This window comes from Falco peregrinus, chromosome 2, assembly GCF_023634155.1.
Source record: "Falco peregrinus isolate bFalPer1 chromosome 2, bFalPer1.pri, whole genome shotgun sequence".
NCBI classification, from domain to species: Eukaryota; Metazoa; Chordata; class Aves; order Falconiformes; family Falconidae; genus Falco; species Falco peregrinus.
The window spans coordinates 61,583,160-61,607,635 of record NC_073722.1 but is presented as its reverse complement, the minus strand read 5'-3'; the positions used below and the strand labels follow the sequence as shown (position 1 = coordinate 61,607,635).

General features: G+C 39.8%; 1 protein-coding gene across 5 annotated transcripts in view; it reads left to right on the top strand.

The window, feature by feature from the left end:
* The window catches only part of MTMR7 (myotubularin related protein 7), a 50,248-nt gene that overhangs the window by 25,077 nt on the left and 695 nt on the right, over nt 1-24,476 (top strand). For 2 of the 5 annotated variants that reach the window (XM_055796900.1, XM_027789975.2), the window contains exons 4-13: nt 163-320; nt 1,897-2,025; nt 6,072-6,206; nt 11,248-11,380; nt 16,119-16,228; nt 18,214-18,339; nt 19,097-19,146; nt 20,824-21,024; nt 22,199-22,339; nt 24,197-24,323. In XM_055796900.1, coding sequence (XP_055652875.1) covers nt 163-320; nt 1,897-2,025; nt 6,072-6,206; nt 11,248-11,380; nt 16,119-16,228; nt 18,214-18,339; nt 19,097-19,146; nt 20,824-21,024; nt 22,199-22,339; nt 24,197-24,323 — 1,310 coding nt within the window. The remainder of the gene's footprint in view (nt 1-162; nt 321-1,896; nt 2,026-6,071; nt 6,207-11,247; nt 11,381-16,118; nt 16,229-18,213; nt 18,340-19,096; nt 19,147-20,823; nt 21,025-22,198; nt 22,340-24,196; nt 24,324-24,476) is intronic. The other 3 variants (XM_055796902.1, XM_055796901.1, XM_055796903.1) reach the window with 3 other exon arrangements.

The following is a 24,476-nucleotide window of genomic DNA, read 5'->3' as shown; positions in this document are numbered from 1 at the left end:
CAGGATATGTGCTTTTACATAGCAAAGCATACTATTTTAAAAGAAACTGCATAAAGGGCAACGGCAAGTTCTGGTTTTGCAGTGTCATTTCAGGATGAGAAATCTGAAGCGGTTAACTGGTTTTGTTTGTTTGCTTTTTTTTTTTTTTTTTTTTTTTTTCAGTGAAATACGAAGAGCTGTATTGTTTCTCATTCAATCCAAAATTAGATAAAGAAGAACGAGAACAAGGCTGGAAGCTTATTGATCTCAATGAAGAATATAATCGGATGGGTATTCCAAACAACTATTGGCAGATTAGCGATGTAAACAGAGACTATGGAGTGAGTTGTTCTGATTTTTCTGTTAAAGAGGCTGTCTGTGAAGTAAATCAGCAGTGTGACTCCAGGCTACCACAGTGCTTAGATGCAGGGTTCCTTTGTGGTCAGTGCTGTACACATGTGTAGTAAGGTGCAGTTCTTCCACTCTTTCACATAAAAAGGCACATAGTGGGTGAAAGGGTGTGTCTTCGTTTAACACGCGTAGAAATGAAGCACAGAAAACATGCCCTCAGTGTTTTAAAAGTTACTGCTTGCCTGCCTGGGGAGAAGTTTTAATCATACTGAATGTTATGTTTCTGAATGAGCATTTTCCTGACTTGTAGGGTTATATAAAATTACTACAATTTTCAGAAAAAAATTACTTGAAATAGTGAACTTGGCAAATGTTTTTTCCTCACTGGTTATCCTCAAAATCCTTTTGAAGCCTCTGTGATTGACTGTTAAGTGTTTTTCACAGTCATCTGACATATCTTCCTAGCTGCGTGCTCTCCTGCTTAGTTCAGTCTCGTACAATTGAAGTCCCTAGAACGTTAATTAATTGTGAGAAATACTAACCAAAGTATTTTTGAAGGAAGTTTGTCCATGCACTCCGTTGGCTCTGTTGCTGGAGCATATCCATGTTAAGGCAGGCCTGTGAAGTTCTCAGAGAAGACTGAATGTGCTGTCAGGGTTTGTTTTCTTTTTGTTAAAACAAGTGGAAAAAATGTTTGACCTCTTTAAAGATAAATTGTAGGAAAAATGGCATCATGAATAAAACCCAGTTCACCACAGCAGCATCTGTAACCACAAGCCCTTCCTTTTCTTTCTCTTTCATTACATATCTCTAACTCTCTCAGAACCTAATTTCTCCCCGAACATCCTTATACTTTTAGTCATCTCAGGAAGTCCAAGGGAGATACTGGATATTCTTTTGACCCCAGCCAGAACACCACGGGCTGTATCAGGAAAAGGAAATTAGACCAGGACCCTGTTTGTGGTCCCGCTTGTCTCCAGAGGAACTTCTGGGCCTTTTTGCAGGCTCCTTAGATTCCTTTCAGAAGTGGTAGGCATTGTCAGGGCTGCTTGCCTTTTGGCAACCTCATTTCATACGGATTAATTTCTTTTCTCCAAGCCCCTATCATGATCATCAGTTTTTTGTTACTAAATTTGCTAGAAAATTTGGGTCTATAATTCCCTCCCATTATAAGAGAGGGGTGTCTGAGCCCTTAACCCACTGCCATGCATCCTTACTTCCAAATTCTGCTACAGAGGAATCTGCAGTTGTACATACAACCTTGGTGTACGTAGCAGTGAATCTTTTCTGGTATGAATGTATGTTCTATCTGCCTGTTCTCAACACAGCATGAATTAGCATTTGGAAGTACAGCTCTTCAACCCTTCTGCTTCAGTTTTGCCATCTGTAAGTTAGAATTAATACTTTCCAGCTTCAAAAGACTGTTTTCAGAAATGTCAGTGATGTGTATATGATAATGATGGAATGTTCCCTGAGATTAGAGTTCCTTGGTATTTTGTTTTTGCTGTGGAGATGGCTAACATTACTTGTATTTTTAGGCCAAATAAGCAGAGTTTCCATTCACAGGTCTGCGACTCCTATCCAACAGAAGTGTACGTACCAAAGTCTGCAACTGCACACATCATAGTGGGGAGCTCTAAATTTCGGAGCCGAAGGCGTTTCCCAGCTCTTTCCTACTTCTGCAAAGATAACAATGTAAGTGTGAACTTGTAGCTTTGAAGTGGTTGCTTATTTTGGCCTTGCTTTCATAGTGCTTCTAGTAAGCTTTCACAAGAAAAAATCAGTGATTGTTTTATCAAATAAATAAAAGATTGTTAGTGTAGTCTGGTTAGCATGGCTTGTGCATATGGGCACACACTGGAATTACGGTTAGTTCATTAATAGACATTTAATGCAGTCATTTAAACTTAATTATCCAGCTTCATCATCCAGCTAACACAAAAAAGTGTGATCCCTGTGTCACAAGGAAGTGGATTTGTACAAAAGGTCCTGAAGCATGGGTGGCTGAATAGTGAAGGGCAGTAGCAGGCAGCTTAGCAGGCAACTGGGAGGAGAACAGAGCAGTTTAGGATCTGGTAGCCACAGCCTGAAAGCAAGGTGAGGAGGAGAAAAATTATACTTGCAGCAATTAGAGAATCAGGAGTAGCCTTTCAAGAGAAGATCTGTGACTAGACCCAAAAAGGATGGATGAAAGGGCAACCAAATTTTGGCTGAGCAGCATGTCATGGCTTTGTTGAAGAGGCTCTTGTCTGTAAGAGTGAGGAGTCCCACCTTCTGCTCTGTGACAGGTATTCTCAGGGCTAGGTGATGAACTGCCTCACTTATCTGTAACCGTTTGCAAATAACCTGTACCTAGACTATTTACATTTCTGTTTCTGGCAGCTGAGGTGAAGGAGACCCTTGCACTGAAGGATCCCATGGACTGGGTGTTTTTATGTTTGTGCCCCAGCCCCCTCGAACCTGCCTTAGCTCAGCTGTCAGTACCAGTTAGGAGAATGGTGCCCCTTTTGCACTCACAAAGGATCCGTGTGCCAAATATCTCCTCCTGTTTCAGTCCCAGACTGGCAAATGCATTGAAAGGTTTTCCCTAGTGCTGAGGGATGGCCAGGACTTCCCAAGAGACAGGGCTAGTGTGGGATTACAGGGTGTCTGCAGGGTTTGCCATGCAGGATGGGAGATATTCCCGTAGGATGTCACAAGCAGGAATCATAAGCTACAGTCTTCATGGAAATCTTATCTTTACAGTGGCCCCTGTCATAGGTTTAAGCTTCAGAAGGAAAGAATAAGACATTGTTTTGACTCCTTCTTTACCTTCTTATTTCATCAGAATCCTGCTTCCATAAAGTTCTATGAATTTGGCAACAAAACAGGAGGATAAGAAGATTTAAATAGTAAATACAGTCTCTGCATAAATCACTGTTACCTTTAATATTTCATTAGGGCCAGAATTTTCAAAGTTAATTACTTTGCATGATGGACGAAGTCCAAACATAAATATCTAGGATTCAAAACACTTGGACATTTCCAAATCTCAGTGAAGGAAAAGCTCTCATTTCCAAATCTCAGTGAAGGAAAAGCTCTCAGGGATCTGGTAGATTCCAATACACAGTGATCCAAATTGGATGAGTTTCATGGTTTCAGCCTGGATGTTTTCCCTGTTGCGGCTGGAATTCAGGTCAAGTTTCAGACCACCAGGGTCTGAAGTGTTGTGTTTACTCCTTCATGATCCTAGTTCAAAGGGCTAGGAAAAGGGTCAGGAATGTTGGAGGAACTACCGTCTTGTGAGTTTGGAGGTTGGCATGAGTTGCCAGCTAGTAGAGGGATGGGCAGGAGTGGAGTAAGATTTGTGATGGTAGACATTGAACAGCTATGGTAACAGCAGGGTGGGAAGAGGTCTGCAGCATGCAGAGAAGATGGGTGCCACTCATCCAGTCTTTCATATCCAGAACTTTGCCATAGCTCTTTGGTACTGACAAATTCAATGACGATGTGACAGCTTACTCTGCGTCTTGCAGTATCTGTGTGAATATGATAATATAAAAGTCTGAAACTATCTGTTCAGTCTGGGCAATAGCAAAACATGACCTCATCTCTTATCCTACTCTTAAACATAGCCCAATAAATTTTATGGATGTAGCTCATCCTAAGCAATTTGTCTGGGTCAGCAGGATACCTTTTCATGGGTATCATGGGTAATGATTCCCACTTATAATACCTAACGATGACTAGGTCAGCTTATCTTCCTAGTTTTGCAGTACTGGCAGTGCAGCTGTTTCTTGAGCTGAGGCTAAACATGATCTTAACCCCAAGCCTAACTTGACAGACAAGCAATTGTCTCATACTGGTGCCAGCACATACCTTAGCCTTTTGGGCCCCCAAGATGATAGAATGTAAGGGGCTCCAGCCCATACTTCCCTGAATCCTAACCTTCATCCACAATCCTAACTTCAGCGTAATCTTGAGGTCTGTATCTGCCTTGTGACTGGTACACTACACATGAGACAGACATGTCTTCCTTCTGCTAAAGAGGAGGGTTGTGGACATATGAATACATACCTTTTGCTTCATGCAACAGAGGTGTAAGCATATATTAAATCACTGGAATGTGTGCTGATCAGCAGGCAAGACTCTAGATAACTAATAATCTGTTTGCAAAAACTTAATAATCGTATGAACAGTCTCTTACACAATTCATGGTTTCTGTATGTCCTGGTTTCAGCTGGGATAGAGTTAATTTTCTTCTTAGCAGCTGGTGCAGTGCTGTGGTTTGGATTTGGTGGAAGAACAATGTTGATGGCACATTGATGGGTTTGGTTGTTGCTGGGTGATGTTTATACTCAGTCAAGGACTTTTCAGTTTCTCAGGCCCTGCCAGCGAGAGGGCTGGGGGGCACGGGGAACTGGGAGGGGACACAGACAGGACAGCTGACCTGAACTAGCCAAAGAGGTGTTCCATACCATGGGACATCGTGCTCAGTATATAAACTGGGGGGACTGTCTGGGGCCTGGTGGATTGTTGCTCAGGGACTGGCTGGGCATCGGTCAGCGGGTGGTCAGCAGTTGTATCGTGCATCACTTGTTTTCTTTCCTCCCTTCCCTTTGGATTTCATTCCTCTCCCCCTCTCCCTCCTTTTCATTTTAACTGTTATTATTATTATTGTTCTTTCCTTTTTATTTTATTTCAACTATTGAATTGTTCTTATCTCAACCCTTGAGTTTTACGTTCCTTTCCGATTCCCCTCCCCGTCCCTCAGGGTGAGGGGGAGTGAGCGGGTGGCCGCGTGGCACTTCGTTACCGGCTGGGGTTAAACCACAACACTGTATTAAAGTTCCGTGTTTTACTGACGAACTACTGATAGCTCCAGGCCTTGGCTGAAAAAGAGCAGGTCCTTTCTCACAGTAGTAGGTGATGTGTAGGGCAGTCTGCACGGGTCACAATCTTCAGCAGGCAGATTTACTTCATGCTTATGTTCAGTGCTTAGAAAGTGCGTGTATTAGCCCCCTTGCCCTCTACAAATCTGGCTGCCCTCTGCCTAGCAGAAATAAAAACCTCCCTGCTCACCTATTTCGTATGCTATTCCTTCTTTCCCAGTTTCACCTGGAGGTCTGATCCTGATGGGTCTGTAGTGAAACACTCTTGCTTTCTTCAACAGCACTGATTAATAAATGTACCCCAGGAGTCAGGCTGCCTGACCCACTTCCCATGCAGTAAGGTCTTTCTCCAAAGACAGTGCTAAAATGCTCCACTGTCAGTGATCCAGCTGCATGTTAGGCATTTTTATTTCTTGGACTCATGATTTCGGGCTGTTAAGTAAAGCATGCATTGGTGTAAGTTGGGTGTAATCAGTATCATAACTGGTAGGTGTGGATGGCAGTGCAAAAGGACCTGTTCTTTGTGTTGTATCAGTGTTTTTGTGATTACAGTGTTGTACTCACCACATCCTCTAGAGACGACCTTTCAGGTGTTATTCCACACTAGGGAAATACTATATTTAAAATATCTTTAAAGCTTGGATTCAAGACTAGACTTGGGCCAATGGGGTTGTATTGTTTTAATATTTCCTTGCCTTTTAAAAATAAGGTATTTACTAACATGTAATTCTTTTTACCACTCTGTCCTTCCCATGTAACTGTACACATATGAAAACATCTAATGAACTATTTTTGTAAATGCTTCTGGATGCTAAATAATTTCTGCTTAATAACTCTGCTGATGTTTTTCCTTTGTCCGTTTTCCTGCAGGCCTCCATATGCAGAAGCAGCCAGCCTTTGTCTGGCTTTAGCGCTCGATGCCTTGAGGATGAACAGATGCTCCAGGCCATTAGAAAAGCAAATCCAGGAGGTGATTTCATATATGTTGTTGACACTCGGCCCAAAGTAAGTACATTAAATTTCTTACACATAGCCAGACTGAGTTTGGGCTGAATACATTTGGGAAGGTGCGCAGTCTAAGTGACTGACCATACTTCTGGTCTTAGTTTCACCTGTGTAACTCCACAGGTAAATTAGGATTTATTAGGGGAGTCTTAACTAGGAGCCTTGCCCACATTTTTCTCTCTTCTAGAGTTGTTTCATTTACACTGAGCTTTGATCTTTTTTGTTCTTAACAAAATGTAAAGATATAGCATAGTAAATAACTTGTAATAGTAACCGTTTCCACACACAGCAGAGCTATCACTAACTATATTACTAGCAAAAAATAATTCACATTATAAAACTGTATTTACAGTTTGTAATGTTGCAAACATCTGCCTGCTTATACTAAAATTTTCCATGCAAGATTTCTCCTGCAAGTAGGAAAATCTCAACAACCTCTGCATAAGGCTAAGGACCATTTACTGAGGCTACAAGAATTGAGGAGATCTTCTCTGAATGTCTGCAGCACTTTTTTGTTTTTGAGAGAGACTCTGAAATATGGTAACTACTGATCTTAGATGCCATATCTATAATTAATATACATTATATTTTTATATACAAATTATATTAATATAATTTATATTTTTTATACAATACAATAAAAAATCCTTGGCAAAGATAAAAGCTTTAGAAAAATATAATGCTGTGCACAAACACAGAAACTCAGTAAGAATCTGGAAGAGAAGCTAAAAACCCCCTTGTGCCCAAACTGGCATGCTAGCAAACAGCTCAAGGTGATGAGGAATAGATGGGCTTCAGTGTCTGGAGGTGGGAGCAGAGATTTGTTCTTGCGCTATCAGTATCTTCCCTTGCTGAAGTTAAAGCACCTGAAGAAAAGAAACCAAAGGGGCAAATCTCCACAAAATCCCTAATAGATACAGGTTTGTTATAGCGTGGGAAAGAACAAAGGCCTGAGGAAAAGGAACAAGGAAGCTGTTTCAGTATCCTGACATCAGGAGGCAGAGGCTGAAAGGTCAATGTGGGTGAAGCTGAGAAACATGAGGGATGGAGTAAGGAAGGGCAAACCTGGCAGAGCTGGGGCAGAAACAAGGAACCTGTCTGCTTGGTGACCTTGGAGCTGGTGAGAAAGTGTTGGGCAGTCGCAGCTGTCATGGGAGGCAGTTGACAGAAAAGCGGGGCCTTGGCATGTCCCATCGCACTTTATAATTTGGTGACTTTGACCTTCAGTTCCTTCTTTTTTACTGGGAGGACAAGGATGTGTCATCGTCCTGAAGCAAGCAAATTGTGATGAGCACTAGGGAAGGACTGGTACCACTGTGTTGAGAACAGGCTTTAGATAAGAAGTGCAGACCTAGCTGCCTAAATAATGCTTGTTTAACAGTTTTCTGTGTGTAATAATAGTTACAGCATAATGTAGCATAATGTTTCCTGGCTGATGATACTGGTACTCTGCCCTAATTAAGGAGGTCACTTACTGATGGGATTTATTACAACTTACTGACTTGGCTGTTAATAATGTTTTACAAGGTGTTAACATGAAGGTCTCATCCTGTAAACTTTTCTGGTAAATGACTTTGAGACACCTCCTGTGTGCAATGAAAAAAGCTTGTACTTTAAGTGGAGAGAGTGAAATTGGCTTGTTCAGATGTGAATGTTGGCATATTTCCAGCAACGCTGACTTCTTCAGGAGCCAGTCAGGAGACACTGTTTTCGCTGGACTTTTCTAGAAAAAAAAGATTTTTATGTAAAGAAATGTGTATACACAGATTCCTACGTCTCTCTGAGCTGCAAGAACAGACTGATTTACTAAAGCTCCTGTGATCCCAGGTGCTAAATACAGCCTTGTTACAGTTTTGCACCTCTTAATGCATATATAAATCTAGAACATGTAGGAAGTGACAGGTATCAGTGCAAGCTCTTCCTGGCATTCCTCAGGGAACCTTTAACAAATGCAAATGTAAGATACCAAGCCTGATGCAAGGTTTCCCATTGCTCTAGGAGGCTAAAAAAGTAACTGCCTCTTCTCTCATCAGAACTGGTTCCTTGAGAATATTATGAATATTGATGGACCCTTCAATTCAGCATTCCAAAGTGTTCTTCCTATGCTGTCTTTTGTTGTGCTTGATAATTTTCAAAACAAAAGATCTGGCTGCAGAAGAAAGCTTTGTTTCCAGTTCATTTAAACATACCGGGATGACCATATGCAGAGTTTTACTTAGACTACTGCCTGTCTTAATTTTCTCCTTCCTCTATGTGTTTACAGAAGAAGCTGATATAAACTTACTGTTTATGAGTAAAACGAATTAGTTCTATAACTCTTTATAACAAGACGGGACTCGGTTATCCTCCATATTAAAGGAGATGCCAGGAAATCTGGCAAGTGAGGTCTTATCCCTGTAGAGGTTGTATCCTCATATTCACTGAGATTAAACGAGGACAGGCACAATTTAGAGTGCTTTACAACTGCTTTAAGAGCAACAGATGGAATTTTGGTAGGTGATGTGGAAAACATGTTAGTAAATGTTAGTGGCAGCTGCAAAGTTTGGCAACTGACAATATTTAGAATAAATGAGTGTCAGAAAGTCTTGCAAATTTAACCTGATATTTATTTACTTTTAAAGAGGGCTATTTCAGAAAGAAAGGATTTCTGTTATAAAATTGCTCTGCTGTAGAGACAGTTAACAACATTTCTTGTACTGATGACTAGGTCAGTTAGGGGCTAGATTTTTTTTTTTTTTTCATTTAGGGTTTCAGGGGGTTGTGGTGGCTTAAACTCAGGCATACAGATCTTTCTTTGTGAAGCTATATGCTGTTGCAGAGAGAGACTGCTTCATTTTGTTTATACCAGAACACAGACGTCCACTTCAAAAGAGAAATATCAGGATTCAACAGATAATTTATATCTTTCTAGCAAGTCCCACTGAGGACTCTGTCCTTAAAGGACATGCTCTTCACAGGCTGTATCTTTTTTTTTAATTGTTCATTGATAGTCAAAACATTAGCAGGCTGCTAGTTGATAGACAAGAATTCTTTTATGCCAGCGCTTCTTCCTGAATAGCATATTACAAGTTAAAGGGAGTTTTCCACAGGAGTAAATGAAAAATGCTGGGTTTTTGCCTAGGTTCCTATCTTAGAGTATGGTTTCTTCTGTTTTATCATGAAATTCATGCAATGTTTCAATTCCTGATGGTGGTCCACAAATGGTAACTGTGTTTTCCTATTGCCAAGTTCTCATCATGGGAATGGATGTGCTAGAAAGTGTGAATATGGGAAAAAAATCTCCTATCTTCACGTATTACCTTGGACAGAATAACAGAACGGAAAAGTGGTCTCGCCTCTCTGTTTATGCATCTAAAATGAAGTTATATGGCATAAAGAGTTTTAGTCTTTAGCTGTTTCCTTTGAAAGTTAACACATTACGTTTGGTCTATGGAAACCTATCTTGACATATGACATAGACTTGTTCATCTCAGTTGGAGGTAGGTTGGCAGCAGACAGTCGGTGATGCTCACTCAACGGCAATGCGTTCAGCTCGAAATTAAAACTGAGTATCAGGAGTGTGTGTGTCTGGGGTGGAAGAGATCAGGAAGGGACACATTCTTGTGTATCTTATGGTACCACTAGATGAGTACTCAAGTATATTATTGTGAGTTTCAGAAGCAACCACAGAAGCAGCAAATAAGTAGCACTGCCTGCAATATTGGGAAATAAACTGGAAACAGTTACTTGCATAGCCTCTTGTTCCCTAGGCAATGCCTAAGACATTGTTTTGTTTTGGTTTTTCATGAGCATTGGCTCTCACTGGGATGAAGATTAGTCACTTTTTTGTCCAATTGATGCCTCAGAAAGTCTCTACAAAAGCTTTGTTAGTGCCCTCCAGTCTGGATGTGCAATATCCATGGTTACTTAATTCTTATATCTTTCCTGCGCAGAAGCTGGTAAGTGTTTGGCGATACGGAGGTTCTGCCATGTGGGCCACTTTGTTCCTCCTGGAACCTTCATATTTCTTAGGAAGTTGAAAGGCTCCCCCAGCCTTACAGTGTGCATTTCATAGAAGAGCAGGGACTTCATGCAAAAAGACAATTTCTTTCTATTGGACAGTGAGATTTTGCTATAGGAAATTTAAAAAACCCAAACCTAGTAGTTAGGGTAATAAAGTAAGAATACTTAATTCACTTCTATCCACTCTAGTTTTCAGCTCAGAAATCAACATTTGGCATAAGGGCCTTGACAGATAGTTTTCTTTTCCCCCAGAATCTCAAAAGGGGGGGAAATAAGCATTAAAAAATCCCATAATTTTATGCTTGGGACAACTGAAATAAAGAAGCATTTAGTGACTTTCCCATGCCAGTAAGCAAGTAACAGATTCAAAGAGAAAACTCCAGCTTCCAGCTGAATGTATTTTTTTCTGAAACACAGCAAAATATTTGATAGTGCTGCATTGCAGATGAAAAAATTTGTGGTAATTTTGTCAGTTTAAATCTTTCATGGTCTTACAGAACTAAAGCCAAGATACCATACACTTACGAAAAACTACTCCAACTCTCTCTTCATTATTCCAAGCTTCAAAGGAGTAAACTGTATTAACTTTTTGATTATTTGAGCAGTAAAACACAGTAACTTGGGCAACGTTACAGTGTACGTATGCATGGCAGATAAGACACTGCCACCTCCTGGGTATACTCTGCTAGTAAGCATAATGCTGGTCAAAAATAAAATCAGAATAGCGTTTTAGAAACCAATTAAAACCTCTGCTCTTGCAGGGGAGCCCTATATAAGCTGTGTTTTTTGTGTCTAACCTCACTAACAAAGTTTCATTCGAAGTGTGTGAAATGGAGGTCAGAGCATCAGCAACCCAGTGCTCTGCAATAGGCTGTGAACAGATTTCTGATTCCTAACCTGCTGTGTTGATACTAAGATAAATGCTTCCTATTTGTGCCTGACTTAAATCACGCTGATGTATTGCAGTAGACCACAAGCTTTGTTTTGAGAAGAATCTGTTTGCTACTGGTTTTCGTCCACTTTTCCCTATTTTTTTCAGCTCAACGCAATAGCAAACAGAGCAGCAGGGAAAGGATATGAAAATGAAGACAACTACTCGAACATCAAGTTTCAGTTCATAGGCATTGAGAACATCCACGTCATGAGAAACAGTCTGCAGAAAATGCTTGAAGGTAATACTGTTTATTGAAAACTAGAGGAAAGATTCGATCCTTCTGTCGTACAAATCAGGATAACTGCTCTGAAATCAGCTGCAGTGAAAACAGCCAGGAAAAGAGATCTTTGCCTGTTGCAGCTGCATGCAGCTGCCTGCTGGCTAATGGGGCTTGCGCAATGGAGCATCATCGCAACTAGAGATGATTTCCTAATTGTGCAAACACTTGTTTCATAGGTGAAACCCAGATATCATTTACTTTAATGACAAAATTCATTTGACTTCAATACATCTTACTGCTACTACATCTTCTATTGCAGTTTCCACTTCGATTGTTTAATGAAAAAAAATACTTACAGCTGGCTTTGATGCCAGGGAATTTTTTTTAAGCTCAGAAAATCTATGGTTTGATTCTTGTATGTGTTCAGTAAGGTAGTCGTGCATTTTAGACTGTGAATTTTAATAGAAAGTTATTCATGCCCTGTACAGAGCACGTCGCATCAGGTCCATTTATTGAAACTCACAGTCAATATGTGTAACCGTTCAGCAGCTTCATAATCCCATGGAAATTAATTTCTTTATAGATACTTAGCAGTGTATAAACCAGCACATCTCTACTGCCATTTAATATTTGGAGCATAGTACTGTTTAGAGGCCTTCTGGGAGAAGGTTAAGGATAAATAAGCCATCCTTGACCCTCAAAAGCTTGTTGATTTTTAATAGGCAAATAGTAAATAGTGCTCACTCCACAATGTCTCAGTGTTTTCTTCATGTATAGAATCACCACCTTCTGTCTTCATCTAGCTATTCCTGATTTGACGCTCTGCCCAAGCTCTTTTGTTCTTCATCTGTCTCCCATCAACTGTATGCAAATGTGAATTTTAGATTTAAGAAGGGCTTAAATTTTCCATGATGGGAGATCTGTGTTCTATTTTCCAATAAGAGCACTTTATGAAAACTAGAAGTAAAGTGTGATGCAGGTAAAACACTCCCTTCATGATGTATTTGTACTTAACTCCTTAGTCTAAGGGTCTCAGGAAGGAAAATAGAAGGAATTTTAGTTCACTGCAAAGAATTGTTTGGCTAGGAGAGAGGCTGAGTGAGTAAACCTGTCCCTTCATTTGTTTGGCTTCGGACCATCAAAGTTAAAATGTAAACAACCAGCCTGGGTGCATGGAACAGTGCTGTGTATTATTTTTGAGCCAGATTTCATGAGACAGGCCCATGGCCCAAACTGACATGTAACAAAGTGATTTCTAAAGCATTTAACACTTCAGGCTGCTTGGGAAGCGTGACTTAGCCATATGCTCAAAACATCTGCTTTTTCCATAGTTTTTGTATCTGCTTTGTTGAAATCCCGTATTTAGTGACCTGGCTGTTATGATTAGAAATTAGAGAAGTTAAATCTGTGATTTCAAGCACTTGAGGCTTTCAAGTACTTTTTCTTTTTTTAATCTTATGACTTTCAGTGTAAGAGCAGGCGTTTTCTCATGTAAGGTGCTGCACTGTTTTTCTATTTTTCCATTGGTATCAGTGTCCCTTCATCTGTTTCTTTGGTGGCCTTTAAATGGGTATTTATTACCTGATGTGCACATACAAAGGGGACCAGAACCAAAAAGGCTGTTAAGGATGTCGATAACATATTTAACATGGCTTTAATTTTTTATCAAGGAGTACTCAACCATATCTAGGTGAATAAGGTAAAGCATTGCGTTACATTACAAACATTACAAAATATGTCTGCTGCTCGTGATCTGTTGTGAGATGTTATAAGGTACATAACAACCTTTGGAAAGAAAAATGAGGCTGATGAAAACTGATTTTAATTTAATGTGTGTTGTGTTATTGCTTGAAAGCGTGCATCATGGAAAAGAGGACATCCAGACATAACAGGTTGGATGTGTTGCAGGAGTGCAAGGGCGATTTTGTTTAACTTACTGGAATTAAGCAGAAGTGAAGTTTGGATAATCTTTTTCACATGAGAGACTGCAGATTATTTTCAATATATAATTGTCAATAACTTCCAGTGCTGAGGAAAGGTGAACAAAAAGTAACTATTCAGTTTTCCATTGGAAAATGCACTTATATTAGGAATGTGTTCTTTTCGATGATGTTTCTGCAGGGAAAAGCTGAAGAAATTAATTCATACTTATAATACTGTCAATAAGTTATTTGAGTAGGTAAAAAAAAATGGGTTTCAGCTTTTTTATTTTACAGTAATTCTAGCAATTTTATTTATTTTAAATTTAACATGTATTTACTCTTGTATAATATATTTTGGCAAAATATATCAGCATTATGAAGTGATTACATTTGTAGGATAGTGAGAATTTTCTCAGAATATGCAAAGAATGTTGAGATTTGACTGTACTCTGGAAGTAAAATGCATTTCAACATGCTGGAATTTCCTGCCAGGAAAAAAAAAATTGTTTTACTTTTCTCTCTGCTGCCTCATATTACTTTAGTGAAGTATTGGGGTTTGGGTTTTTGTTGGTTTTTGGTTTGGTTTTTTTTTTTTTATTATTTAAAGAGAGGTGTATATGAAGATCCTTGTGATATTTTTGATCCTGCACACAACCTCCTTGAAACAATTTTTAATATTAGAAGGAAATGTTGGACAAGGACTTTTCTCAGTAAAGATTCGAGGGCTGACTGAGGCTGCTGTTTGGCATTTTTGATGGGGTGAGCTTTGCCATACATCCAGGGCCAACCAAGACTTGACCCCCTTTCATTGTGCATTGAGATGACGACCCCAGGTGCTCCTGTCTGTATTTAAACAGCAAATACGAGCTTCTCCTCCTCTCATACCAGAAGCAGTAGGTGCTGATGTAAGAGCAGCCCTCTGATCCTTGGACTTCGGTGATGGATCATCCAGAAAGAGAGCATAAGGGTTGGGCCCACAGCATTTACTCCTTCCTCTACCTACGGCCATCCTGCCAGAAATAGGGAACCGGTACAGCATCCCCCTCTGGCACGTTTGCTGGTGGAAGAGGCAGTTTCCACCAGGTCTTGTTTGTTCCTCCCCTCCTGGGGAAGGGAGCACCACTGGATTGCTATGAGCTCTGCCCCAGGGCTCTTGATTTTCCTGTGCTCACCCAGCAGGTGCATCAGACCTTATTTCTCCAAGATTTTGGTACATTTTCTGCTGAGATGGAAATGCCTTTTCTCCTTAGAATAAGCCTCATGATTGAAGTAATAATTGAACTCAGTATTAAGGTCCAGATTGGTAGCCAAAATCATGTGAAATATACAGTGTATGCCTTTAGGACAGTCTGAACTTTGCTCAGTGAAGTAGTCAGTAAATATTGACTCTAATTTGGTAGTGGGAATGAGCGAAGCACTATTTCAGCCTTACCTTGGGCTTTGGTAAACAGAGACAGCAGCTTCATCTGCTAATTGGTCATGCTTCCATCTGCACAGGGGCATTAATCATGTGAAAAGCTGTTTGTTCTCAGTGCTGCTGCCTATGCATTTTTATAAATATCCTTCAAAAATTACTTTTAAAATAACCATCTGGAAGAGGCTCTATATACAAAGATTGCAAAATTTTGTATGGACGCGTTAGGCTATTATGCCTCCGAATTGAATGGAGTTAAGACAGTCAGATACGTTCAGATGCGGTATAAACTCTGATTTTGGTTTGTAAAATTAAATTCCTATTACACTGAAGGAAACTAAAGTTACACCACTGGTCATAAGGGCCATAATTAACTGAGTCTTTTAGAAGATTTCCACAGGACAAGACACCTACTAAGACATTGTTAATTCACAGATCATACATTAAGTCAGTAAAAACTGTGACATTTTTCACTGTATTCTTTGAAGGAGTTTCACTGGTTAGTATCTTTTTTACTTAAAAGATAGTATAATTCTACATAGATCAAAATATATGCATAGTCTATTTATGGGGTGAATTTAGTATCTCACTGTTGAAAACAGATTGCACCAAACGCTGTACTTTCTTTGCTGCTGAATTGAGGTATATGGTTTAGATTCTGATTGCCTTTTTTTCCCTCTGATGTCACAAACGCTGAAATAATAAAAAATAGACACTGGGGCACAAGAGGATAGAAACTTAATGTTGTAAAAACTGGGAAATTAATTTTTTTGTTTAGACATGGCACAGAGCTTGGAAAGTCTTCAGGAAAATATTTTCCTTGATGAACAATGGCTTTTCCTCACCATCAGAATACTTTCTGACTACTAGTGAAATTTTAGTAAGGTTTCATTCAGGGATGGAGAATTGTTGAGTGAATTGCTTTAACTCAAACACCATCATCGGCGGGGATGCTGAGGCTGGGGTTGGTGGGCCTGCTCTCACAGAGCGTCACCAGCGAACGCGGCTGGTGACGGGAGGCGGTGGCACCGTTCAGCGCCTGGCTGACAGCAGAAATCGTGTGCTTTCTGTTTCCAAGCCCTCGTTATCCTCTCAGGGGTTTGAAGACTTTGCTCCCAACACAATTTTGGAAAATCTGTGCTGCACAGAAGGATGTATTTGGTAAACTGATTGCAAAAGCCTTTGTAACAGCTTCTCCTTTTAACTTAAATCAACATGTTGGGTAAAATTTGACCCAGCCCCATTTCTTAAATCTATACTTTTTTTCAGTGGTAAAATTTGACTGTGAAGCAGCCATTCTTTTCAAAAGACAAATGTTTTATACAGGGGTTATCTGAAGAGATAACTCCTAGGTTCAACAGTCAGTGAAAGCTTAAGGGACTACAATTACTGTACGTTTCAGATGTAATTTATTTTACAGTTTGTGAGCTGAAATCACCTTCAATGAGTGACTTTCTGTGGGGCCTAGAAAATTCTGGCTGGCTGAAGCACATCAAAGCCATTATGGATGCTGGCATTTTCATTGCAAAGGTAAAGTGTGTAAAATGAGACCAAAACTTGGACTAACCAGATACAGAAAGTGAGGCCCAAATTCCATTTGTGGGTAACTTCTGCTATCTTCAGTTATGTTGTATCTGAAAAATCCCATCTTGCAATGCTTTCATACACGAGGAGAGATGATTCCTAGATGCTGTCATGTGGACATTTTGCTAATATGGTAAAAAAAAAAAAGTTTGTTCTTTTCACCGAAGAATTCAAATGTACTAAAGCCTCTACTAGCCTGTATCTTGTTATACAAGATGTTTGATTGTCCCATCTTTACTCCCCAGCAGTGATTGTCACTGTTTCTTTCCCTATTTTCCCTGCCTCCTAAACTGGTTTCTGGACGTTTTCTTTGTTGAGGATTTCTGTTTGAGGACTACTTCTTTGCATGGTCGTTGTCATATAGGAATATTGCCTGCTGTGGTATCCCCTCTCAGTTATTCAGCGACCAGCGAAATTCACCCCCTAAACTAACTCCTGTGTATCACCACACCCAAACTCTCTAGAAGCTTCTACTCTTATATACTCAAAAACTGTTTCAGAAAACAGTTGTTGGCTTTGATGAGAAATTATTTCTCCTAATCCCACCCAGAGTAATGCAGGTATTTGTCATCTACCAACAGTAGTTTTGATTTTATTACCCCCTTCCTTGTGCTCTGCCTTTTACTATTTCAGTTTTTATTTTTGAGATTAGTATTACAATTTCTCCTAGACCATTTTATTCACATGACTGCTACGTATGACTATATGGATAAAACTTCATGGGTTTCCCTCTTCAGTAGCTGCTTCTCTTGCTTTGCTTCTTCCTGCTCAGCAGGCAACTGTAGTTTCTTACCAGAAAAGCAGCTGTAGGATGAATGCACATGTTATTATTTCTCCCAGCCCTACGAGCTTTAATTAGCTTATAGAAGTCAGGTCATTTACATTAGCTCTTGCCAACTTTTCCCCAGTGGCTAGTCTTAAAATACTGTCCAAAAAAATTTATCCTTTGTCCATGTGCTTGCTAGCCTTGTGCCTCCTTACACATGCATTTTGACCCGTTCTTATTTGTACAGTTCCCAGTTGTTGGTCTCCTGCCCACAGGGATTCTATTTTGGTAGAAATTACTTGTCTCTTGAGGTAAACAGATAATTTATTAATATTCCTTGTTCCCTATTAAGCCCAAACTTAACTTAAATGTTTGTTTTCCTAAGAAATATCTTTCCTAACCTATTTTATTTCTCTGCATTCTAAATCCAGTTCTCTTTAGAAATGACAAAGGCCAAAACCCTTAGAATTAAAAAAAAGCCCTCAAGTTCCAAAAATAATGCCACACCAGACTTTAGAGAACTTTGTATATCTCTTCTTTATGTGTTTATATATAAAATGGGAACCTTTCTCCCCAGTTATTTACATTAAAGATACTGTTATAATCTTGTTTATTAGATGTGGAAGTTTGCCACTGCCACAGGCTTCCCCACAAACCCTTACAAGTATGTCATCAGCGTGCAATGCAGCGTGCTGTAACAATATCCGTGCTACTGCTGGCATCAGAAGCAGGCATTGCTGTTACTGACACTACCATCAAGATGAGAAATTACAAGCCATATTGCAAGTATGGCTGTTCTGTTACTGCTATGTGAGTTAGAAGATTCACCGCATCTGAATCTGCTTTAGGTAGTTGTCTGCTCTGACAGATTGATGGGTGTTAATTGAAATGGATCCCACACGCTCCAGTAGCGGAGCATAAACAGGTGAGGCTGCAACCACCATATTGTATGGGATGGGATGGGATGAGATGAAATGAAATGAAGCCCTTTCAAAGGAGAGGAATACACTCAGCTTAATTCAAGAACTCTGTGGCAGAATCAAAAATGAACAAGGTTTCCCTGTTCCCAAATTAATATTCTCTATATTGCACTGTCTCACTGTCCCTCTCTTACCACTGCTTTTCTCCCTGCTTGTGAAATTTCTGACTTTTTCTGTATCCTTAGGCTGTGGCTGAGGAAGGTGTGAGTGTGCTTGTTCACTGCTCTGATGGCTGGGATAGAACAGCCCAGGTTTGCTCTGTAGCAAGCCTTCTTTTGGATCCGTATTACAGAACTGTGAAGGGATTCATGGTAAGCAGGTTCTTTTTCACAGAGTAAATAAAGTATTATGGCATTATTTAAGGTTAATATCTTTGGGTTTAATGGAAAAGAAATTTTCCTTCAATATACCTTTTTTTTTTCCCCTGTCAGAAGGGGTTTTTTTCTATCCAAGTTACAGTCTCCCAGTTTCTGTATGAAATGTTATCAAAGATGGGGGTCAGTTGGGCACCCATTTTTTTTTTTTTCCCTAACCTTGACCAAGAAACTTTCTTGCAGCCCAAGGAGCTTTCATGCAAGCAAGATTGTGTATTCCATTTTCAGGGTCAGTGAAGTTTTGAGTGTCAGTAGTGTGTGCTCCCTAGATATTAGATTGCGATGACCAGCTGTGTTGGAAAATCTGTTCCTTTCCCAAGCAAATCAGCATTAGTAAAGCATCTAGGAATGCTTATCTAGTTACTGGTCATGTGTTAAAGAGATGTTTGAGATGTTTTTAGGTTCTGTTTTGGAAAATGATGAATCAAGCTAATTGAAGATGTGCTGAAATAACAGCATCCTATCTGCATCCATGAAGAGTGCCACTTTCCCTTGAGCTGGTGGCAGTGCTAATCATTCATTATTTTTCTGCTTATTCTAATATTGCTTGCTTGCATCATTCCTGCTTGTCACTTTTCTGCTTATTCTGAGAATTAACTGGGATTCCAATACTGCTTGTTTACACTACTCTTCTGCCTGCTTCAACACGTGTCAGCTCTGCTCCACAGCGTTGAATGCAATATTCTCATTTTAGGTGTTGATTGAAAAAGACTGGGTTTCCTTTGGTCACAAATTTAACCACAGGTAAGGCAGTGCTACGGTTTTCCTATAGATGTTTTTATGTAGTTAGTATCTGCTGCCATTCCAGTATTATTTCCTTGTTGCTTTACAAGCGTATCAACAGAATGCCCTCAGGAAACCGCCATACCCTTTTCTCCTATTCTATAATTGAGCTGACGGGAAAAATCAAAGTGAAATATTTTTGTATCAGTTTTTTCTTATAATTCCACTCCAAGACTGGTGTTGGGAATCTTGAGTGCTGGTCTTGCAGTTGCTACGAGCATGGAGAGATCCATGTGAGAGAGAAGTAGCGTGTATGCGGCCTGCAAAATCGCTTTGGACTCCAACAGATCTTCCAGTAGTGCCAAGACTCCTCATGTAGGTCTCTGTTCAGTAAAGTCTGCAACTTCCAGGATGGTACTTAATCTTAGGCTTGTCTGTGAGTTATCTATTACATAAAATATGCCATTCCTATTTCACTCTGTTCTAAAAAAACCAGTAGAATATGTTCAGAAACATCAGGTAAAGCAAAGCAGAAAGGCGTCTATTTGGACAAGTTATTTTGTACATCCATTATATAAATGCTATAATATAATGAAAATCTTTGAAGACTTCATTTCTTTAAACATGGATAAATATCCACGCTTTCTTTCTTTGTTGTATTTCCTTCTAGTTTCTGTAAAAGTAAAAAAAAATCAGGTTTTGTATTTAATTACATCATATTGCTTGATTTGAATATAAATTTGTTCTAGTTTCAAAAAACACAACAAAACTTTCAGGAAACCTGTGCAGCTCCACGCCACCTGTGAAATTCCATCAGGAATTACTACATTTAATATGATACTGTCAGATGTCTGTTATTATCAGTGGTGAAAGATATAATGCAATGTAATCACCACGGATAGCTGTGGTTTGCAGTTCCATATTGCTATATTTTCTTTGATGCATACTCATAGTAGAATTAGAAGTTTCAATTTTAGGCGTTCCTGGGATTCCACTCTGTTGACATATATAGATAGATATATATATGCACATATATATGTACACACACACTAGACAAGCAGATTAATTCAAAAAGCTTTTTCCTGTTATGTAGACTTATAAAATATTTTTTACTTCTATGTGGTTTATATTTTCAGGCTCCTTTCTTCATTGTAAGTGGTTCCACAGGACATCTTTATAGACAGAAAGTTTGATGTTCACCTGAGTTATAGTAGCATGTAAACACTTCCCACTTTTTAAAAATTTCACGAAGAGCGGGCAGCTGAAAAAGTTTTCTGGTTATTCTGTTCCTCTCCTGCTCAGTTTTCTGGTTTGGGGAATGGTCTGCCATTAAGAAACTGTCAAAGATACATTTTTGCTATTAAGTCATTGCAGTCTTTCTTACGATAACTTCTGTTCCTGTGGTATAACTTAATAGCATTAACATATGGCTAAGCAGCAGCCAGATGTTAGTAGCTGTAAGGCAACAAGACACCAGTAAAAGGGGTTTTGTTGTTGTTTGTATTGGATAAATTCTGCCCTCATTCTACTTTATGAATCTTGCATCGTTTTTGTAAGTAAAAAATACTAGCGGTTGAGACTTTAGAAATTAATGCCTACGATATAACTTGCATGCTAAAAGCAAGGGGTTTGTTTTCATTAGTGTTAACTTCCTACAGGATTTCAGGTTATAACTGAATGTATCTTGTTTTGTTTCAGGTATGGCAATTTAGATGGAGATCCAAAGGAGATATCCCCTGTTATTGACCAGTTCATTGAGTGTGTTTGGCAATTAATGGAGCAGTTACCTTGTGCCTTTGAATTCAACGAGAGATTCCTCATCCACATACAGCATCATATCTATTCTTGCCAGTTTGGGAATTTCCTGTGTAACAGCCAAAAGGAGAGAAGAGAGCTGAAGTATGGAAGTCTTTTATTTAGTCGCATATTTACGTGTGGGATCTGTGGGTGGCGGTGTATTGAAGAGTCGAGGCATTTCCCAGTCTACACGTACGTGCCTTTTGTAAGGCGCAGGGTGCAGTGTAGGCTTCTTGGCTGTTGTCTTCTGGCCACACAGATTAATACCAAAAAAAGTTGATCCTCTGCAGTGTGGCTGTGCTGGGAGTGTAATCCACGGTGTGCATGACAGGGATTAGTGAAAACTGACAAGAGCATTAGTCCTTCAGCGCTGTGGCCCTGCTTTTATTGCAGCATTAACAGCATACGAGGCAAGCTGTCACTGTAGCTCTAATACTTACTCTAGGTAAGTTCTCAGTTTAGAGTCACTGCTGTTCTGTTTTAGCTTTGGATCTCACGCGAGGACACTGTAGCCCTGATCTCTGGGATGCTTTCTTACGAACAGCCTTTTTGTCTAGTAGCCCTCCCCAGGACTGAGTCAGCAAACTATCCCTCTGCTGTCTGGCCCCAAAGCAGTTATGAATTAACCTACCTGCCCTCAGGCCCAAACGGAGACAATTAATGTAATTCCTGGCAGTGCTGATGTTCATGTCTGGTTCCTAGGGCCCTGGCTCTTCAGGTACATCACGGTACCCACCACTTTTCTGGTGCAAGCTGACCGTGTCAGCAGTAGTAACGGGAGGAAGGTGGGAGTTACTGCTTGCTGCTGCCATTTGGTCCTTTTCACTGCTCAGATGCAGGGCAACCTCAGTGCCATAGTCCATTAAAAATCAAAACCTTCACAGGCCATCATATCTCAAGACCTAATTCCATGAGAAATTGCAGCTCGATGGTGTAGGAGTGCTTTCAGATGGAGGGATCCCCTTGGTGTAGAGATTGGTCTGAAAACCAGTTTTATGGAAGCGACCCTCCCCATCTCGCCAAGGAGCCTCCCCTCCACCTCCTCTCTCCAGCTGTTCTGGCGTTATGGGAAGTTGATTGGATTTTGCCTTTAAGTGACCAACAAAGGAATATGGGTCTGTGTTTTTCTACATTTATAACTTAAGGCTAATTCTGTTAAAGAATTACAAAACTGATTGTGAATGAGTAGTACAGAGCACTAGAATGTTGCGTCTAAGCTTTAGCTATACCTGAATTGTAGTAGAGAATTTATATTTCTATTATTTCCCCCCCCCAGAATCCAAGAACGAACATATTCACTGTGGGCTCACTTGTGGAAGAACCGTGCCGATTACCTGAATCCTTTGTACAGATCAGACCACAGTCAAACCCAAGGGACCCTGCACCCACAGATGGCCCCATGCAACTTCTTGTACAAGTAGGTGGTATCACTTGCTACTGAGAATTGTAGGATGTGTTAGTACAGAACAGAATGTCTTTGTATTTAACTATTTCTCATTCCATGAAGTAGCTTACAGAGAATAAAATCAGTCTCAGATGTGTTTGTTCTTTGTGTGCTCATAGTCAGTCAACACCTCTGTGCCATTCCACAACAGCGTATTAGTCTGAAAAGAAGCTTAAGATTAAAGCTATATTGATAGTTGTGTGTCCTAATTTCATGGTTACTCATTTCTTCCACTGAGAAATGTCTCTTTCAGTTCTGTATACATCTGTGGTTTCTAAATGTAGAGTTGCTTCATCTTCCACTCCAAGATTTTGTGATATTCATTTGGATCATTTGGTGTAAAAAACAAGGGGCATGTCACGAAATCATATGGTTTCATTGCTAAAACAAGCGTTTAGTAAAAGCAAAAGCAGACTTTTCCCATGTTGTTATACCTCAAAGTATACACAGTGAATTTTACTTGGTAATTTTTTCAAAATGTTACAAAATACCGTAATTTTAGAAATGTTACTATTTTCATTCTGACTTGAGTAATTAATTGTGCCATTAATCTTAACAAACTTCAGGAGACCTTGAATAGAAACTCATGAAAACTGTGATGTAAGTAAAACTGATGAGTTTGTTTTCCAGTTGCAAGTAAAAGCACCTGTTAAAAAATCAATAAATATCCTGAATGACAGAAATAGAATCCTTTCACCTCTACTATTCCAGGTCACATTCACTTTAGAACAATTTAAAAACAGTCATTAATTGTAATCTTTAAGATAGTGGGATTTATAAAAGAAGTACTGATCCTCCATCGGATGAGTAATCCTGTTAATACTTGGGGGCACAAAGGTTTCCAAGCATGAGCTATCAAATTATAAACTTAAGAGGGAATGTGACTTAAATAGTATACTAATGGGGTAGGAATAATAAACCACCAAGGCGCATGTATGTGCTCTGAAAGTATCTGCCAGCTACTTGGCTGGACAGCTGCAGCTGGCAGCGGGTCTCTCTGTTACTTATCCTGTCTGGTCAACTCATTACATACTCAGGGTCTGGCTGCGGCCATGTATTACCACAAAGATAGGAGACAGCAGGAGTGCTAGAGTAAGCTATGGACTTACAGTTTGAGTACTTTCCTCCTGAAAATGAAAAATCAACTCAGCTGTTTAACTAAAGGTTTGTCAAATAATTCCATAGAACAGGAAGACAACTTGCCAATGTATATGCTTTTCCCATAGGCCAGTTTAAAATGTCAGTTTAAATTTTAAGAGAACAGGACACCATACTGTTTTTTACTCCCAATTTTTAACTCTTTACAGGGGGGAAAACACCTGTTAACTAGCTGCATCTCACCCCCCAGCCCCAGACAAAAACACGCATGCAGAATTTCAAGGTTGATTTCGTGGCAAGCTCAACAACAGCTGAGAACTGGGATTGCAAAAAGCTGTCTTTAACCTTGGCTGCTCTATAGGTACCGTTGCTCTAAAGCCCATAGCGTAGGACAAGAAAATAATACAGCAGAAGTTTGTGTTCAGTGGTGAACCACCCTCAGCCACATGATCTAAGTCAAAGGGGCATTCACCTTTCTTTCCATTGTGTATCAGAATTTGTTTAAGCTGTGTAAGTCTATAGAGTTGCACCTTCAGGACAGAATTAATGCAAATGAACCATAAAATCTTACCAAATATTCAATGAACTTACGTGTATGCACTCTAATGATAAATAATCCATGGATGGATCATTTAGGAAAATGTGTGTCTGAAGAGAAAATAAGTGTGTATTTCAGTCTCCTGAGGCCACCTCCCCAAATGAGAAAGCTGCTGACCTGCCTGTCAATTCCAGGTTCTGGAGCGGTATGTACAACCGCTTTGAAAAGGGGCTGCATCCTCGACAGTCAGTTACTGATTACCTGATGGCAGTGAAGGAAGAAACTCAGCAGCTGGAAGAAGAGCTGGGGATCTTACAAGAGGTAATAAACATTTGATCTCAAATGTCCCAGACTCAACTGATGGTAAATTGAAACCCAACTCTGTACTCTGTGGAGTCCCCTACACGCTACATTCTTTTCTGCCATGAGGATGTTCGGCCATCATCTTTGTTCTCACACAAATTAGTATGAACA